The sequence below is a fragment of the Lates calcarifer genome, linkage group LG21 (assembly GCF_001640805.2).
Source record: "Lates calcarifer isolate ASB-BC8 linkage group LG21, TLL_Latcal_v3, whole genome shotgun sequence".
Lineage (NCBI taxonomy): Eukaryota > Metazoa > Chordata > Actinopteri > Centropomidae > Lates > Lates calcarifer.
In genome coordinates this window covers 26,286,434-26,307,195 of record NC_066853.1, presented here as the reverse complement: position 1 = coordinate 26,307,195, position 20,762 = coordinate 26,286,434, and the positions used below count along the sequence as shown (strand labels likewise).

Sequence of the window (20,762 nt, the reverse complement as noted above, 5' to 3'; positions counted from 1 at the left end):
AAAATAGCTGACAGTGTGAGTTAATGAATAAATAAGGGTTTGCATGACGGGCCATCAAAGAGTGAAACCATATGCTTGCCTCTAGGTATGGATTCTTACCAAAAACAAAACACTCTGCAATGTGTGGAACACCTGTGGACTAATGTGCCTGAGCTTCATGCAGCTACTGTGCATGTGATAGACTGACCAATCAGAGAAGGATGTGCAGTTGCGAGAGCCACACGTCTGGAGAGGGATTCAACTGATTAGACTGAGGGAGGAGTCACCTCCTTTTCCTCTGTGGTCATGCTTAAGAAAGCTGCATGGAAAAGGGTCTGTTGGTAACAATGGGGTTCAGGCAGCTTATTGCGTTTGGCTTTGTGCTCGTGTGTGTGAGGCTTAGTGATGCTCGATTCCTCACTATGAGAGTGCCAACTTACTGGGGGGTCGAGGAGCAGAAGCCTGCAGAGACTGAAGCAGGGCCAGCAGCAGAACCTGAGAGAGGCCACTCCAGGACGTCTGTTCAACAAGCTGGCAGACTCCAGCTAAAGCACACCCAGCCAGCAGGCAAACCGCTCTCCTGGAGATATCCAGCAGATCCAGTGGATCCAGTGACAAAGCCTCCTGTCAAGTTTGAACTGCAGCAGCCAGTGATGACCAACCGTGTTGCTGTTAGGTGTGGGGAGAGTAAACTCCAGGTGGAAGTGAGTCAGGACCTGCTGGGCCGCGGCAAGCTGATAAAACCAGAGGAGCTTACACTCGGTGGTTGTTCAGCCACTGACATTGATGATTTGTCTCATGTGCTTATCTTTGAATCTGAGCTGCATGTCTGTAGCAGCACACTTGTGGTATGAGGTTTTTATTCATAGAATGCATTCATATTGCACCTTTTAGACAATCTGTTTTCAAGTTGTTTCAAATTGTTCTTTTCCCACAGATGACAGAGGATGCCTTCATTTATGCCTTTACACTGGTCTACAAACCCCAAGTATCTGGCAGAAGTGACATTATCAGGAGCCAGAGCACTGTTATTGGAGTGGAGTGCCACTACCCGAGGTGAATTTAAATCTGGATCAGCCTGCAAAGACCCACTTTAGTTTACTGACACTAAAGTAATTAGCTCCATGTTTAAAAGCAATAAAATGTTTAACATCTCACAGCACTGGTTTTTAACTCAATTTTAACCTGGACTCTCTAAACTCTCTGCTTTAGCAGCAGAAACAGTCTGACATTACTTTACTTTATCTGCATCACATATTCACAATAAGTCAGAATAATCACACTAAAGAGAAAAAACACTCACTTAGTAAGACACAATCATTTTTCCATTTATTTACAATAAATCCTCAGCTTGACCTTAATAATTAGAAATTATTTCTACCATTTCTATTTGAGTTGTTATCATATTGTTCATATTTCACCTTGTTAAATGTCATTTTTTGGACATCGCTAGAACCCAAATGACATGCAGCTATCAGCCTTCTCATATAATATTAGATACCTTGGTCATGGTTCTGACAATGCTGCTTTTAACTAACAACTCCGCCTCTTTCACATGAATCCTGTGATGAATTAACAAGTTGACAACAAGCGCTGTACGACCGCTTAGCCAGACTGTGGTTGTTACGTTTGGTGGAACCAGATAATGAAAAGATATTCTGGGTATGTTGAACTTGCTTTGTAGTACAGGCCTCTATTAAATGTATGTCCAGTATTCTAGCTCTGTAGTAGTCACTGCCAACTAAAGAGAATCTGTCTCTTTCTCGCCAGCTATTTGTTGACTGTGTCTGCTGTATGCTGCTGAGCAGGTAGAATATGCCAGAGGTTTTTATTATTAAACTGAAAACTGTTTCCTGCTTCTGCTGGAAAACAACCATCATTTGATTCATTGTTGAAATGAAAATACTCAGTCATAGTCATTTCTCATTCTGTTGATGGTTTTGGTCCAATTGTGTGATCATTTAAAGATGTGGTTTGTGGTTCTGATATGCAACACTGTGTCATACTGAGAGGTGGTTGGACATGCATGTTAGTTACAGCTTAGCCAGCTAGCAACGGCTAGCTCTGTTTCTCTGTTTACCTTTTAACACACAAGTACAAATTCATCTTTAGTGTTTTTAAGGAGTTCTAAAGTCTTTGTAGGTGTAGTCCAAGGTCAGCCCATATAGACACCTGTGCTAGCTGTAGCTGATACAATCGCACTGTTTGGAGCACATCCTCTGCTTTGATGAGACCAAGGCACAACCACGTCAGGTCATCTAACCCTACATACCTCTTCACAAAACTACAGAAAGTGTCCTTGTGTAGTTGGTGTGAGGCTCACTAACCATTCCAGTTAGAAGCTGTCCAAGAACTGTCCAGACTAAGTGAGGAATCATCGGCATTTTTTTTTTTTTTTTTTTTAAAGGAACATGATTTGAAGTGGTGCTCTGATGTGTAAAATGGCAGGTATTGAAATGTTTTTCACAGAACCATAAGTGAAGTGTGGTGGTTTCTCTTTGGAAATCAACAAGTGATGGTGTAAGAAATTGGGTTGCAAAAACTGCTATCCTCAGACGCACTTCTCTAAACTGATTGTGATCCTCTGTGAAGCCACTTGGTGTTGCTTATTATGAAAGTGAGTCGGCACAGGTGCAAATGTTCACAGTCCAAGGTCAGAAATCAGGTTGGAGGTTCTTGGGAGATTTTGCACGAATACGTTCCAAAAAGTTTAACACAAGGTCACTTCTGAGTTGTGAAGATGTTAAACAGGGGCACAGTGACCTGCAAATTGTAGATACATTTCAGGATCCTACAGGACGCTTGCATGTTTAAGCATGGGTCACATGCAATGGTGTCTGCCTGGGTTGGTCAAATATGTCAAAATGCACAAAAAGGGGAAATGAGCTCATGTTGCCAATCACAGCTTGTATGATGCAAACTTGATGAACGTGGTCCTTGGTGGAGATGGGTCAGTCATAAAGAACCAGTGTGTAGGATATCTAGCATTGAGCTTTCTATGTAGACATAAGTAAATGAGAACACAATGATCATAAATTTTAGGTGATTACACACTAATAAAAACATACTTGTATATAATATAGTCAATTTCTGCCAGTAGATCCCTGTAAATGTTACACACTGGTCCTTTAAGTCTCATTCAGACTGGGTAAGTGGGGTGTTTTACCTGCTCTGGGAATGTTTTCATGTGAACAAACAATGAATGTGAATGTTGCTGTAGGAGGGGCCACTGCCAGTCTGCTTGGAGGCACTTTTTAAGTAAAACTTTTCCTTGCTTGTTCACTAGCATTCCTATATAAGCTGATTTTTGATGTTTGAATAATTTTCCCCAGCTTGCCTGCCCAACAGTGGAAGTTAGTGAACTAACGTTAGCTAATCTTTGCACATTATGGCTAATGCTAGAGCCAGCAGACAAAATCCACTGGTTTTTAACCCAATACATGATGGAGACAAGATGTTATGGAGCCACCGTGACAGTATTAACAAATGTGTTGTCATGTAGTTATCATTACTCTGGTATTCCTGTGGAGGATCATCTAATAATATAATAAATATGAGTGTCCTTTGCCTCTGTTTGTGAGTTATACAGCCAAAGGCATACAGGGCATACAGCCAAAGAAATGCTGGAGTAGCATCAGGACAAAACATAATAACTTATTGACTAACATGAACACAGTGTTGGTCTCACTGAAAACGGTGAAACAAGTCCATTTGTTAGGCTAAAGGTACAAGCCTACCTGTTTGCGTAGAATTAGAAAATGTGCAGCTTGTCTTCTCTGCTGGTGACAGTATAAAACAGGAACTCTGGCATTTTTAACTAGTATGAATGAATAAATGATTTTTTTCTACAAAAACTGCCATCAAAAAGACATGCTCACATTTAAGCTTTATACATAGACTTAGATGTCTCTCTGAAGTCTGGAGTTTGTGTCATTCTTACAGTGTGTAGAGCCAGCCAGAATTCTGAGTTCAGACAGTGACCTCCTTTCTGCCTCTCATCTGTCTCACTCTGATGCTTGTCCAGACATGATGATTATCTACTGTAGGTGTGGACAGTCAGTCCTGGCATCAGATGTGTGTGGAAATCTCTCTCCCTGCTGAGAACAGTAAATACCAAGTTCCAGACAGAATCACTGATAACAATGCTGGTTTTTCTTCTGCGTGGGCCAGGCTGCGACTGTGATCCCTCTCACTTCTTCCTGGATCGTTCCCTGCTCTCCGCCTGCTGGTGTTTTATTGTTGTGGTTAGACCTTATCAAACTGTTTCATCATTTCTGGAAAATCTCATTCATCCTGAACTAAAAATTGTCACAACATATTTTGACTTTGTGTTGGTTGTGAGTTTTTCTGTAAAGCATGGAGCAGCAGTTTTGCCTCAGCTGTGATACTGGAAGGCTGTGTGGCTGTTTGACTGTTTTTGGAGCTGCAACTTCTTCCAGTGACCTCACAGTTACATGACTCATTAGCATTTTGCTCTGTGCTTTAGTTTTCCAGTGAAAATGAATACAGTGATTTCAAACATGAACAGTGGATTCAGTTTATGTTTTGAGTGTGTATAACAGCACACATTGAGTGTGTATATGTGTGTTGTCTCTTTGATCTCCCTCAGGAGTCTTCATTCCTTCTGCTCACTGCTGCAGAGGCTTGTTCACAGCAGCACATGTTGCTGATAGTTCCTGTGTCTGGGCTGTCCAGGTCTCTGCACAGATGTTCTATATCTGGGCCTTGGCTGAGCTGCTCGAGAACAGTCAGATTTGTCCTTGTCCTGAAGACACTCCAGTGTTGTTTTGCCTGTGTGCTTCAGTTCATTGTCTTGCTGAGAGGTGAACCTTCACCCCAGTCTTAGGTTCACATGCGCTCTGGAGCTGGTTTTCTTATAAGACCTCCAGAAATCCTGATTCATCTACACTCCGGTCTTCAGCTGTGTCCACTGCAGCCTGGTTATCTGTAGCCTCTCTGTTGGCTCCAGCCGGTCTGACCATTCTCCTCTGACCTCTCTCATTAACAAAGCGCTTCTGTCCAAAGAGGTGCTGTTCACTGGATGTTTTCAGTTCATTCTGAGTAGAAACTCTGCAGGCTGTTGTGTGTGAAAAACCAAGGAGATCAGCAGCTTCAGAAATACTCAAACCAACAATCATGTCACAGTCAGAGTTACTGAGATCACATTGTCTCTGATATTTGATGTGAACCTGAACTTTGCCTATACTTAAAAATATAATAAGAATTGTAGCAGTAGCTGACCTTTACCAAGCACTGTGCACATGGAGTCATTGTTGTTTGACCAGAAATAGCTCCAGTACATAAACTGAAGTGATGATACATTTTGACCATGTCAAGCATTTAATTTTTCAGTTTTCAAGTTTTGTATTTTACTGATTTGTATTAAACAAAGTTTCAGTCTACTTAATGTGACCACCTCCTCTGAGAGCTGAAGACGTGTGCAGTATCATAAAGTCACATTCTGAAACAGTCTGCATTTACTGCTGGCTTCTGTCTCACCTACCAGGAATGAGAAATCCAAATTAATCCATGAGGAGCTGAAGGATGGAGCAGAGGTCAAAATGAGCTGTTAACATATTAAATGGCTTTGTATTGGGCAAGTTTTTTTATTTCAAGAGTTTTCTTGTTTTCTTTCTTAGTGACCATTAAGGAACTGCAGCTGAAGTGAAGGCAGAAGCTTCAACATTCAGTCACTGTGGTTACTGCAGGTTTACTGAGGCTGTGTTAACTTTGGCATTTAATTGGGATTTAGTTTTAGACTTTTTAAGAAAATATTAGTTTTAGTCAAATGTTAATCCCGCATCTTTCAGTTCTAAGTCCTCTGAGCATTTTGTGGTTGAAGCTGGTGTCATTTCAGTCGTGCACTCTCACCACTGTTACAGGTGTCATTCTCCTCTTTTGAAAGGTTAATGGAAAATGTTTGTGTTTGCTACACAGTGTCCATGTTGCTCTGCTCTGCAGTCAGACTGCAGTAAATCCAGTTAGCATTAATGCAGCTTCCTCTTCTTTCCGCTGCTGAAAACTCAATCACTGCTTTGAGTTCAGCTTAACAGAAGCTAAGACTTTGGAAAACGTAGTGATTAGCTCTCTTCTTTAAACAAACAAAAGTCATTTTCCAGTCGGTCACCAAAACACGGTGTCTGTGTCCTCGAGGTCTAACAAACATGTTGAATGTGTTTTCCTCCTCATTAAACATTTGCATCCAGTCCTGATAACATAACTGACAGTGACAGAATATAACTTAATCTAAGATGCTTCTTATTAATGATATGATATATTTTACTGAACACTGCACCAGGTCACTGAATTAGTAATGAGCTCATTTGTCCTTTTATCTGTATTTCACATTATTGTTCAGTTTTTATTCAGTGGTAAAAATGTGACACATTCCATCAGACTTTCCACCTCTTTATTTACTTTTAGTGCCAAAAACTGTTTTTTTTTTTTTGTCTAATTTCATATGACATATGGACAGACTCCAAACCAGTCTTTGGTTTGACCAGTCTGCAGCTGGAAGTGGAATCTACCCAGCCATTATCTATACCACATATCCTTAAGGGTCATAGGGGGGTGGAGCCAATCCCAGCTGACATTGGGTGAGAGGTGGGGTACACCCTGAACAGATCACCAGGCCATTGCTTGGTACCATTCACACTGATGGACAATTTAGAGTCATCAATTAACTTGCATGTCTTTGGATGGTGGGAGGAAGCCGGAGAACCCAGAGAGAACCCACACAGGCACAGGGAGAATATGCAAACTCCACACAGTATAGCCCCAGGTGAGGTGAGGCAACGGCACTAACCACTGTACCACTGTACCGGCCCACAGGTAGAATATGAAACTGTAAATGAAATGAATGAAATCACCAAGCTTTTCATTGTTTCAAAGAATTCACTGCTTCACTGCCTTACATCAGAATAAACTGAATGATTTCGAGGTTTGGTCTATCCGTTGGACAAAACAAGACATGTGAAGACGTCACTCTGAACTCTGGATAATTTGAGGGACATTTCTGACTATCTCATTATGTTTTTCAACCTCCCGTTCATGCTGTGAAATGACTGGGCTAATCATTGAGACTCAGAGCTGCCAGTGAAACAGTTTGCAGTAATCCTCATGGATTACTGCTCTGGACAAGATGCTGTTATCTAAAGCAAACACCTTGACTCTGATGTCACTGTGACTTGTGATGTAAATGTGCCTTTAGCAGCAGCCTGCTGTTTGACTGTGTAATGATTTATTGGGAGGTGATGGTATTATTAGAGAACCAGGCAGTCAAACAGCAGCTGCTGTTATTTGCACAGTACTGTCATATCCTCGGTACCTCTCTGCTCTATTCAGACAGCTGTGTTGGATTTGGTTAGATTTTGCGGAGATCATTTACAGTGAAGCAGTATCAGTTAAAGGGGCAATCTGCAATCTCTCTCTCTCCTCGTATCATGGTTTCAGCCTCTGTTTCAGAACTGTATTGCTTACATCCATGTTTACTAGTTTGCAGTGTTCTTCCTCCCTGCTCCCAAACAGGGACCAACTCACAGAACAACATGACATAAAGACATAGTAAAGTGTAAGTGAAGTATGTGGGTGAACGCAGCTTTGTGGCACTTAAAGCATCAAGAAGTGACATTCGAAGAACTCAACAGAAATAACAGTGACATCGCTTCTGGAAAGAAAAACTTGAAATGTCATTTTTAATGCTTTGAGCATCACAAACAAACTGTCATTCATCTGCATTATACTGAGGCAGCAGCATAAATCAGCAGCAGTGGATGTATTCAATTAATTTTCATGACAAACATTTCAGGTGGTTAACTACAAGGTTGCTTTTTTAACACAAGACTACTTGACAATATAACAATGTAGCCAGAGCTGTGATGTTACCCAGACGGGTCCATTTCACACTGCTAATTCTGTCCAGGTGTGCACACAGATGTGTTTTTGCATCTATTGTGAGAATAAAACAGAGCTAACATATCAGTCAACATAACAGATAGTTTGTCAAGCGCTTATTCAAATGTTCCATGCATGCACTGGACATGAATTTCAGCCTGGAGTATTGATTGGTCTGGAAGTTTACCATTGTTTACCATCTGTCAAGGCTGTAAGTCATGACAAGCTATGTAGAGGGATAGTGCCTCTGTTAGTCATCTGTTGTCATTAGTGCATTGATCTGCTCAGATTAAGGTTGTTGGGCAAACAGTGTCACATCCATGATTTCCTGGGGCAGGAGTTTTCCATGTTTCCATTAGCTACTCTGATGTCAGATGGTATCAGTGTAAATATATTTGTCATTTAGTATTTTGTAGGTTGTATTTACACTCAGAGATAAGAACTCAGTCACAGTATTTAGAGGCTGGAAGCTTTGGTTAGTTTGGAAAATTATTATGATCCAGTTCTTCATGCTTTTTAATGGCATTATATTTAGGGACATACCAATCATATACAGGCTGTGACTTTTGTTGAGTATATATATAATTTATAATATAAATATATAATATAAATTTGTGTCAGTACATTATGCTGTGATAGGCTATATTGGGAGACCTGAAAATTAATGATTTACAAAGTTGGTCTTGGAAACAGCAGTTGACAAAATAGTCTCACCTAAATATCCCTTTAGTAACTTCTGTGGAGCTTTTTGATCATATCACATGATTATCATCATCAGGTGGCTGGTTAGCTGAAAGTCAGCTTCCCTTCCCTTACATCTACTGCTAAAAAACTGATTACGTATACACCCAACTGCCAGTTTATTAGGTACACCTAGCTAAAACTAATGCAGCCTAATGCTAAAGTCCTGCAATAAATCCTACTTTCATGAAGGTTACAGTGATCAGTGTTGTGTGTTTTACAGAATGTTGTTTGATGATTTTGGACAATGTAGTTTGAACAGCTGTTTTGTCAAACAGCACAACATTATACAGTCGGGTGTCTGTTACCCTCACTGATATAAATGGAGTGGACTTAAACATTTCTTGTCAAACAGTGCAGGGGTGTTCAAGTCTTTTATTTTATTAAAGGAACAAGTATTCACAATATTTCAAGTAGTAGGTGTTGTACATCCTTTGGGTCACAAGACTGAATGACGTGGAGATAATAAAGTATTTAAATCCAAATCTAAAACAATTAACATCATCAACAGGCACTGAAAGTTGTGTAACTTAACTAAACTGTAGCTGAGTCTCTCCAAAGTCCAACAGCAGCAGGAGAATCAGGAGTAATGTCCACAGGCTAACAGGCTGATAAACACTGTCTACTGACTGGCTCTGATACATGAATGAATCTTCTGTGCCAGTTTGCCTTGTGTCTTAGTATTGGTGTCCCAGCCTTGTTCCTGGTGAGAGTTTATCTTTATCTTTTTGGTCTTTGTCCCATCTTAGTACCTTTGCCTGGACTTTGTACTTGTGTTTTGAACATTGCCATTGAACACCTGGCTTTTTCCTGTCACTCGAGTCTGTCAGTTTCAAGTCTTAGAACTTCTCTTCATCATTCCTCTGTGTACAGGCTGCAGTTCAACAAGTGAGGCAACTTAGGTTACATTGTCTTTCCCTGGACTGGAGGAGCCAGGGCCAACTTTGAGATCAATGGACAGTCCACTCTACCACCAGAGCCACAGCTGTGTAAAAGGCACTTCAGAAGATTTGGTGGATGAGGTGAATTTTAGATTCACCTAGAATTTGACAGTGAGGAGGCAGACAGGAAACATAATGATGATGTTACTGTGTTTAGTAACTGATGGGAACGACTGCTGTAGGTGACGACAATGAGGCAACACTTACAGCTGCCTTGTTGCCAAGGCAACCAGCACAACAAGCTCAGACTGACAGATTCACAAGCTCATAATTCTGTGTGAGAGTCAGTGGTTGTGTTGTGTGTGGGTTGGACTGTGTGGGACACATTTAAAAATACTTCTGCTCTTTTATTTTTGGAGGATTGGCAGCTGAAATCAGGTCGAATGCAGAACATCTCAGAGGTGAACCAGGACACTGTGTGTTCTGCTAAAAGAAACAGGACATCTTGTCACCCTGTAACACAGGTTGGTACACTTCACACACACTCAGGTGCATGATTCTATGTAGAGCTTCCCTCTGCAGGCTGCTGCAAAACAAAAACAGCAGCACAGTGATTTGTAATAATTAAAAAATTGTTGAACCCCCGAGATGGATTAGACCTGAGACTGTGAGAGGGCACTTCTCTGTTGTAAGTCTAATCATCTAGAATCAAAGTGTACTTACTTTAAGCTTGCTACTACCACAACCTTTAACATCTGTAGATGGTGGATAAAGACAACAAATATAGGTCCACTGATAAACTGAGTGAACACACACATTTACACTTTCCATCAACAAATAACTAAATAACATAACTGAGCTAGCATAAAGATGTTTTGCCAGACAACTACTGAGTCCTTTAATACCCATCCTGCCCAGTGTGTGATGTAGCACTATTACTAAAAAGGATAAATGACATGCCCATATTCAAGAAAAAGTATAACATCCTACAGGGATATAACATATAAAGCCAAGTCGCCTTAGCGGAGCTTCAGTGGGCAGGGTTGGGATGTGACTTGCCTGGAGCAGGTTCACAAAGCAGACTACTGGAATACTACTATGAATAGTCCTTGTTTGTCTGAATATACGTGGCAGTACAGGACATATTTTTGTACCTCCAGCTGTTTGTCATCTGCTATCACTGCACACCCACAGGCAGTGACTCACACAGCAACATTACACACTTTATTCATTTCTTTGTTTATCGTATTCTAGACATTTGTGAGTGTGCAGTGGGTTGATTTCGGAGTTCACTGGCCTGCACACCGCTCTGAATCATCACGCTGTCATATTTTGCCAGCTCTCTGTCTGTCCTCTCACCTCAAATATTTCCTGTTGGAGAACAGTTGTGACAGTTAACAAAGCCTCTGCACCATTTGTAATCCCTCACTCTTTCTCAATAGGAGTTCAGTCAAAGTTCAGATGTGTTCAGACCACTCATCTCTCCTATCTTCTGGCACTGTAACAATTCCTGTGCTTAAACACAGATATCTTAGCTGTTTGCAGGCGCAGATGCCTGTTCTAAAAATATGTGTATTGCTGCAGATATGCTGTTGTGTCATAGCTGAGGCTATCTTGCCAGCTTTCTGTATCAGTCAGAGATACAGTATGTTCTCAGCACAAAAATTCACAGTATTTATCACAGACTTTAGTAAGGTACACTCAAGTTTGCACAACAGTGTTGCTTAATATTCTGACATGCTGGAGCTTGTGTACCAGCCATGTATGCTTTGCTGCAGGGCAATAGAAAGATGCACAGTTTGACAGGGACTGGAACATCAACAGTGACAGGTCTGACTCACTCTTCACCAGCTGCTCGTAGTATTCTTGTTTCAGTTTTCCCAAAGTTAGTTTTAAAGAATCTAGAGAAAGTAGAAAAACAGATGAGTCAGCGTGCGAGCTTGGTTGAGTCTGTGTGGGGTTTGTCACAGTTGATTGGGCAAATAATTGAGGTATGTCAGTGCACATCCTGTTGGATTGTGGGAGGACTGAGCTCTGGGGGTTGTGATGGAGGTTAAGGAGAAGGTTCACTGAGAATGATGGTGACAACACATGGCACCATATTATCAGTAGCAGATAGAATCAGGTCTTTACATGGAACAGGCTCATATTAGAAACAGGCTTCTATTTACAATTCCCCCTGTTGCCTGGTTAATGCAAACTCCAAACTTCCTCCATGTTCACGAGCACTAACTCCATTACAGCAACATAGTAATGCCATACTCACCAGTTTGTGGCTCAGAAATACTCTTTCCATTAAAACTGAATGGGAAATAGATGATTGGTGGTCTAAGACACTGGAAGAAATAAAGTCTTCAATAAAATTTCAACTCATATAATTCAAAATAGTTCGTAGGGCACACTACAATAAAATCTTGACTTGCCAAGAAATGCCCACATGCTCATATGACAGATGTTCCCAGACTCCTGGAAATCTCATGTTTTGGTCATGTCACAGACTGGGGGAGTACTGGAAACGTTAATTCACAATCACTTCAGTAATATTAACACTAGTAATCAAACCATCCCCACAGCTTTCCATATTTGTTACACCCAAAGCTGGTAGAGATACTTCAGTAAAGAAAGAAAATGTAGTCTCATTTACCTCTCAATAGCCTGTTGGAGAATACTCTGCTCTTCATGGCTGCATGATTCAGTGTCTTTTCTGGAGTTGGAAAAAAAATCATTGACTTAAGTTAAAGGTTTGACCAACCTCTCCACAGAATAACTACTAGATGAGGCAATAAATGCAATGTAGAGCCCTGCTTTTTGGCTGGACAGCCAAGATCTCATAGCAGCTTCTTATCCACTGCCAAGACCAATACACATGCACACTACACTCTCCCTTTTTAATGTTGTTGTTCCTGTATTTCTGTCTTAAAAAAACTCAGACCAACAGAGTATGACATTACTCTGCTGTGCCGGTGCTGATGGAATTAGTGCTGTCGTGGTGTACATTATGCTGAATTTATAATGGCTATTATCTGATAGCGATTACTAAACTATGAAATACCAGTTTTTAGAAGAGATTCACCTGAATATTTGTAGCTTTGTTAAATGAATTAACAGCAGGCTAACAGATGGTTCAGCTCAGCTGGGCTGATGCTGGTCTGAAAATGTCACAGACAGAACCTAAGACAACCATGGGTGTATTTAGAGAACTGGATACTGTGTTCCATGATGTCATCCCTTCATTCCAACACAAGCTGCTCCTCAGGCATACTAGCCATTAGTTCTTCAGGACTTTAAAACATTATTGGATCTAATGACTCTAATTCTGATAATAAAAGTCACATTACTCTGTCTGTGATACTCTGCAACAGCAAGTGTGGCATCTACACCTGAATCACCTTACAGCCCAGTGCTGTTCCCAGGGGCCTGAATTCAACCCACATTCTTGAATGCATTTTCACAGATTATGCAAACACCACCACAGCATACAGTCACAGAGGTGGTGCCAGTCCAAGCCAGAGGATCTGTTGGCAGGACTGTATGACTTGCTGATGACAATTTGTAGTGTCAGGATGCCAGGACACGAAAAAGACATTAAAAGATGATTCTGACTCAGTCCTCATGATAAAGACATGCAGAACAGTGTGACTTGAAAATATGTAGAGGCAGAGATTCAAAGGAATAATGAAGGAAATGTCCAAGCAGCAGGAAATCACTGCTTCCATCAGCCTGGCTATCAGTTACTGCAGCGTCAAACAAGGACATGATTAGTAGTGGCCTGCCAAACTTAATGAGCCTGTCTGGGCAACATTTTCAACTTTCTAAAGCTCTCCCCCACTCAGAAAGTCAACTTGGAGGCAGAATCTCTGACATGGCACAATCAGGAGGTCCTTATTGGAGGAGTCTATTGTCCTGACTGAGCTCAAGTTTCACCAATGAGGCACCAGCCAGGGCCAGAGCTCCCCAGGGTATTAGCAAAGTGGGAAGGAAATACAATAAAGTGTCAAGGCCAATTAAACTATAAATGCATTAGGTCCAGCTCCCTGGTTATTAGCTTATTTACAGCAAAAGGATACTAGGAAAGTTGATGCCAGTCATTTTGCATAATGTAAAAATGCTGTAAGAGTTTGCTGTCTGGGTCAACATGCTGGACATAAATTCTGGTGCATCAGACTCCACCCTGGCCATTATGGCCATTAATTCAGCTCTCTATGGAAGGTCCAAGATATGGAAAAAATGAGCGATGTTTTAATGGAGTGCGGCATTGGCATGATTCAGTAATGTGCTTCATCACTCCCGTCAGCCATTAGCCATTACTGTAACATTTTAAAATTTTAACACATAAGCAATCATTCATGCACGTCATTAATGACAGGTCAACATAAATATAAGCTGCTGGCTTCTAGCATTACCCTGAAATGACAGCAGATCAATGATTGGCTTGTTTGTATACTGGCTCAGAGTGAAGTAATGTTTATCTGGTGATAAATAACTTTGGTGGTGGTCCTCTATAATCCCACTTCAAGGATATGGGAGCAAACATGTGAACATAATGTACCCACTACATGAGTGCTTTCTATAAAAAACATGACTGAGCAGGGTATCTGAACATCTGCATCTGTATGAACTGATATTTTTATTTGAGCTTTGCATGTGCTCTTCCAAACGTCTTCCTGACAGAATGAGAAACTCTTTAATGCTGCTTTTCTAACATAGCTGTGCCTGAGCACAGGTATGTTATGTGCCGGTAATAACAGGCTGCATGGAGAGAACAGAAATGATGCTTTTGCATCAACCAAATGCAAACGCAGTTGTTTCATGTTTCCCCTGGTTCAGTTAAGTCCTGGAGTTTTATAACATGGTCAATCACTTTTGCCTTTAGATGTAGGTGGACAACACGTCCGAGGGCCCAGTTCATTAAGATCATGCTGAAGCTTTAATCTGCATTCACTTGTCTAAAGACACCACAATGACATATCATCAGCTTATAAACTAACAAATGATTGCCTGTTTAAACATCCAGCAGACACAGAGCAACATTAGCATTCACAGTCATGTTTCTGTCTCTAAGTTCAACATCCATTTTCACTGTAAGTCTGGTTTTAGTCTCCACCAGCTGAGAAAAATAAGCTTCACTATGTTCACCAGCTAGGTGCTAACTTTGTCTAAATCTCAGATACAAAGTCAGGTAAAATAGTGACACTCCAGAGAACAAAACACAGCAACAAGAATCACATCATGTTGATCATTTGGGTGAATTTATTTGCAGTCCACTGGCTAACAGATCTGTTTCAGCATGAAGCCTTCAGAATCAGAATCACAGCTTATTATCAAGTGCATGATCACGTACTGTTTAATGTGACATAGGTGTCACAAAAGCAAAGGATCATTAACAATAATAAGTTACAATTTTTTAGAAATAAAAATAAGGTTAAGAAATTAGATTAGAGCAGAAGAAGATATCAGAAAATATGCAAATATGCAAGTACACAAAAGCAGACTTATAGACCATTATACATGAGCACTTCCATATCAAATTGTCATTCGATCCTTGATTAATACAATAATATTGATTAGTGCAGCTTTAACTAACTCTGACACCCTCTCCACATTTGAGAGCAGGCTTAAATGTTCCTCTTTGATAAAGCTTGTAGTCAGGCCTGGCTCAGGCCTGAATCATCTCCTAGTCCTATGCTGCAATGGGCTTTGACTGCTGAGGGACTTCCCATGATGCATTAAGGTCCTCTCTTCTCTTCTCCTTCTCCATCTGTACACATCCATATTCCATGAATGCACATTACTGAATCTACATCTTTCTTCTCCTGTAGTTTGTGCTCTCTCCTCTCTCCTCCTGTTTCTTCCTGCAGGTGTTTCTGCCTGTGGAGCTATAGTGTCTGATCTGTGACTGCAAACCACCAACTGCCCCCATGATCCTGCTCAACACACTGCTCCGACTGCTACATTATAGATAAGATTTCAAAGCTGTTTACTCTTGCTAATGTCATTTCCCCCTCCTCTGCCATGAGGCTTACACAGCTGTCATATTTATGTATGTGACCTGGTGAAGGCTCAGCAGTGATGGTAATTCCTCTGAATGTGAATGTCCACCATTATGGTGACACTGGCCAGCCAGTCCAGTTTTACTCAGAGAATGAACTAAAATTCAATCATCAATATCATTAAAGGATAAATGAGATCAATCCTTCCACAACAGCAGAAGAAGCTGATGAGTACTATGATTAATCATTGTACTCTGTTAGAACCAGACAGACATTTTCTTAAATCTGACACCTTCAGTAATATTTTTCAGAAAAGCAGCTTGTGATAAATGTAGAAACTGTTTGGGCAAACCTTAGTTCCCTTCCATACAAGAGAATCACCAGTATTGACTCCTGAGTGTGAGGTCGAGGTTTTCCCTCCACAGTCATACCTCTCTGTGCATCTCATTCAGTTGACTACACAGCAGCTGACATAGACATGAGGGAGCCTCTAACTTTCTCTCTGAGTGATCATTTTACAAGTGAATATATCTGATGGAATTATTATGTTATGTCTATTAAATGATATACTCTGGTTGACTTTTCAAGTGAAACAATACGATCCAACAGAGGATTCTAACATGATCTAACCTGACAGCCAACAGATCAATGACCTACTTATAGACTGCCAGAGCAGGAGCAACACAACAGGATCACATCACACATTCAGCACCTGCACAGGTGAGTATCTGGTAATTATATAATCCATCAATCATCTGCCTAACACTCCTTATTTCCAGTTTTCTTGAATTAATATGAAATATTTCATAATTCAAACATAACACTTACTGCATCCTACAGATTTTTCATATTTAAAAATTCTAACTAAAACTAATCTCTTTTCAAGCAGGCTTTAGCTCCTTTGCATTGGAAGTAGTTTATAAATCTGTTCCACAACAGTTTTCCACAACATGTTCAGTTTCCCACAGTGACCATGCACGGTCCAGCTAGCTACATCAGTCATCATCTCTGTGTATAGTTACCATGGTTACTGGTGTCGCAAGATGTCCATATTACTTTGTTCTGCAGTAAAAGAGTGGTGCCTCGACAAAAAAACTATGGGATTTTTTCATCGGATTATTCATTGGATTGTTGCAGAAAATAATCAATGACCAACTAATCAATGATCAGACTTTCAGGACAATTCCAATAAGATTTCATTGGCTGTGCTCCAGTTTTGCTAACTCCTGATTCCAATTAGCTCTTGCTGACTTTATTAGCCTTGGTACTCACATACCTTCTCCAGGCACCCAGTGTGGTCCTCTGCTGCTGTAGCCCATCTGCTTCAAGGATCGACGTGTTGTGTATTAAGAGATATTCCTCTGCAGACCTTTGTTGCAAGGAATGTTTATTTTAGTTACTGTTGCCTTCCGGTCAGCCCAGAGCAGTCTGGCTATTCTCCTCTGACCTCTGGCATCAACGAGGCAGAGAGCTGCTGCTTACTGGATATGTTCTCTTTTTCAACCATTTGTATGGGAAAAGCCCAGTAGATCAGCAGTTTTTGAAATACTCAGACCAACAACCATGCTGTGTTCAAAGCACTTAAATCACCATTCTTCCCCATTCTGATGCTCAGTTTTTACTTCAGCAGGTCATCTTGACCATGTCTACATGCCTAAATGCACTGAATTGCTGGCATATGATTGGCTGATTAGATAGCTGAAGGAGCAGGTGAGCAGGTGTACCTAATAATGTGGCCGGTGAGTATATGTAACCTGTTACTCACCTCTGCTTGAGGCTTGACGCTCAGGCTACTTTAGCTGCTAAGACTCCATCTCTACTATTGGTGGTCAACTTGCATTGATGTCAACACAGACACCCAAAACCTTACTTTCAGCTTTGCTACATCAAGGGCACGCTGCTTATGTGCTGCAAAATCATCCAATATGAATATAATCTTTCATATACACAGTAATCTAATCTGATAAATCTTCCAAATGCTTCCACTTCTTTTATGATTGATATGCTGACTGTCACAAACCGGTTTAAGTAGCACAGAGATGTGATCAACATGTGTAAAGGGTTGGACAGACTCTGATGTTTGTTGTGCTGCCAGGAGATTTAAAAGTTTAAAAGCTTTGTGGAAGTGCACAGAAGCTCAATACCCAAGATGGAGTCAGAGGAGGCTCTGTGTGATGTAGGGTTAATGAGTGACACATTAGAGCAAATTGCGCTCTTATCACAGTCATTGCCAGTGAGAGGAGTATCACTACCATGGGCTGATGTGCTAATAAGAAGCAGCATTAGGGTGCTTTCTCTAGTGATGGCCATTCCTGGTGAGAGGAGGCTGGAAGCTCTTCTAACAACATCAACTTAAGTGATACAAGAAAGAAGCACACTGACTCTGTGGTGTTATTGCATTCATCATGAAGGCCTGCTGTTTAATACAGAGTCATTAGCACCTCAGCTGCTTTGTATATGGACTGCCTTAAACACTATGAAATGATTAACATTGAGCTTAGTCAATGCACAGCAATAATGTGAAGTCATCCATCAAAGATCTGGCAAAACAATTGATACTGGGCTTAAGGGTTCAGGACTACAGCACTGTTGTTGCAACAGCCCCATCTAGTTATATAATGTTGCTCATTTATTATGCAGCATAAGGGGCTATTTGATGTCCATGTCCGACCATGCAAGTCTGCATCCATGTGAACAATCAGGTTCTTTTAAAAGTAATGTGAGTGGTAGCAAACTTAAAATAAATAACTTGGCCATGATGTGGTACATGATTATTGGTCTGTGATCAGTGATGAACTTATTGTGTAAGAGTATTTTAATTTCAATTATTCCATATCTTTATTTTTTCTACATTTTTCCATAGAAGATGGGTTATATTTATTTTGATTATCTTATTTCTTTGGGACACTGACAAAGACACTAATAGCTAAAGTCCCAGGACAATGAAATAAAGCTTGGGACAAACCTGAAGCCTAACTGAAGCCCTACAAAGCCTGGACAAACCACACATGAAGTCTGTTTCCATACACAGACTTACACACTCCATACTGTTTCCTCAGTGATGACTGAGGTTGGGCTGGTAGATTCGATGGATGGACGGATGGATGGACGGATGGATGGATGGATGGATGGATGGATGGACGGATGGATGGATGGATGGATGGATGGACGGATGGATGGATGGATGGATGGATGGATGGACGGATGGATGGATGGATGGACGGATGGATGGACGGATGGATGGATGGATGGATGGCTCAGGAAAAGGTTATAGGATAAGGTGGAGGGTGGAGGTGACACTCAGCCCGAACCCTCCTTCTGACTCCGTCATCTGCTTTCTCACCAGGCACTTCTACCCACAGTCTCCACCCCCACCATTACACAGTGAGGGACACCTAGACATCCATCCATCCATCCATCCATCCATCCATCCATCCATTATCTATATAGCTTATCCATTAAGGGTAGCAGAGGGGCTAAAGGCTATCCCAGCTGACAAGAGGCAGGGTACACCCTGTATGGATCACCAGTCCATCGCGAGGCCAACACATATAGACAAACAACCAATCACATTCACACCTACAGGCAGTTTAGAGTCACCAATTAACCTACATGTCTCTGGATTGTGGGAGGAAGCTGGAGAACCTGGAGAGAACCCACACAGACACAGAGAGAACATACAAACTCCACATAGAAAAACCCCTTCTTGCTGTGAGGCGACAATGCTAACCACTTCTCCACCATGCCACCCACACTGTAAAACATACATTAATAATTTAACAGTACTCATATTTCTCTATTATTTCTCCCCTCTTTCTTCCCTGGCCACTTGGTCCAGCCTAACAAGGTAAACAACATTTGCTGGAGTCTTGTGGCTGCATTCTCATGTATGCACACTGTGAAAACATGCTCTGATTATTAGGGTTTTTCAAAATAAAAAGTACAACATAAAAAAATGAACTTCCTGTCTTCCAGCTCACAGTATGTCACAGTGATTACAAAAAAATGCCTAATTCTATAGATTAAATCAGCACTGTACCAATTTTTCTGAGCTGCTCTGTGTTGGCTGAAATCTTTACAGCATCTTGCACATGCTGGGGAAAAGTGACTGGACTTTCATAAAGGAAATCACACAGCTTGTCATGACTCAAAGCAAATCCCACTGACCTGAACTTAAATTCAGATTTGTTGCCTCCCTGCTGAGAGTGCAAGCCGTGCAAACTGAAACTTTTTGTCTTCCTCCATTGTCCCTTGGAAGGCAAACAGCTTGGCGACATAAAATGCTTTTGCCTTGTGTGCATGCCATTTCACCTTGTTAGACTTTGAATAGTTGGGTATCTAGGCCAAGAGCTCCTTCTCTCATTTTTGGCTTCCTTTGCTGGCAGGGGTTGAAAAGCTGTTGACTAATCAGCACAGATGCATTGCTACTAATTGGGAAGCAGCCGGAGGGAGCTGGTTGTTTGGGACAGAAAAGCCTCAGGGGCTCTGGAGGAAAGAAGCACAACTTTAGACAGGCTACTTTGGTCAAACAGCTTGGTTAGTACATGACCTTTCTTTGTTTGGTTGGAGTCTTTGTTTCGTGGGGAAATGGAACCATCATGGGAAAAGGCATCTATTTGCCATTATAGGAAATAGATAAGATAGAGATTTTACACACGTCAAACAACCTCAGGGGAGGCAGCCTAAAGGGAAGAATGATTATTCACTCACTTTGCTTCCCCCCTGCTACGTTTAGTCACAGGGTAACTGAAGGGTATGTGGGCTGTAATCTGAGCATTGGTAGTTCCCCCTTGTTCATACGTCAGAAAGAATTCTAAACCTTTAATGAACTCTCTTGATGAAGCATCATCACCATTTGTTACATATGCCATACATACACCCACACACCCAAGAAAAGTCAAGCATATGCACATGCAAACAGTAGTGCAACAAGTAGATAACAGTTATTCTGTGTTCAGTGCATGGATAGCATAAAGGACAAAGGACTTCTTGTATTTGTTCCAGCTGGTTCTTGGGGCCCTGAATCGATGGTATTAGGAAAAGCTATTGTGGCCAGCCTACTCTAGAGTCAGTGTAGGTTTGTCCATCCTACGCTACTGTAGAAACATGGCAGTGCAGCATGGCTGACTCTGTGGAGCCTGTGTAGACCTGATGGGCTCATTCTAAGCTAATGAAAATGCAAAGATTGTTAGTTCCAGGTGATTGTACACTAATGAAAACAGAATTATACATATTAAAATCAGTTTCTACCAGTAGATCTTCCTGAATCCTTAACTTC

The 20,762-nt window shown here is 41.1% G+C and overlaps 1 protein-coding gene across 1 annotated transcript; it reads left to right on the top strand.

The window, feature by feature from the left end:
* Positions 1-255: 255 nt before the first annotated feature.
* LOC108900344 (zona pellucida sperm-binding protein 3) lies at positions 256-1,278 on the top strand. The gene is made up of 2 exons (XM_018701334.2): positions 256-827; positions 917-1,278. The coding sequence occupies exons 1-2, from the start codon at positions 303-305 to the stop codon at positions 1,037-1,039; spliced, it is 648 nt and encodes a 215-aa protein (XP_018556850.1). The 5' UTR covers positions 256-302; the 3' UTR covers positions 1,040-1,278.
* The last annotated feature ends 19,484 nt before the right edge of the window (positions 1,279-20,762 follow it).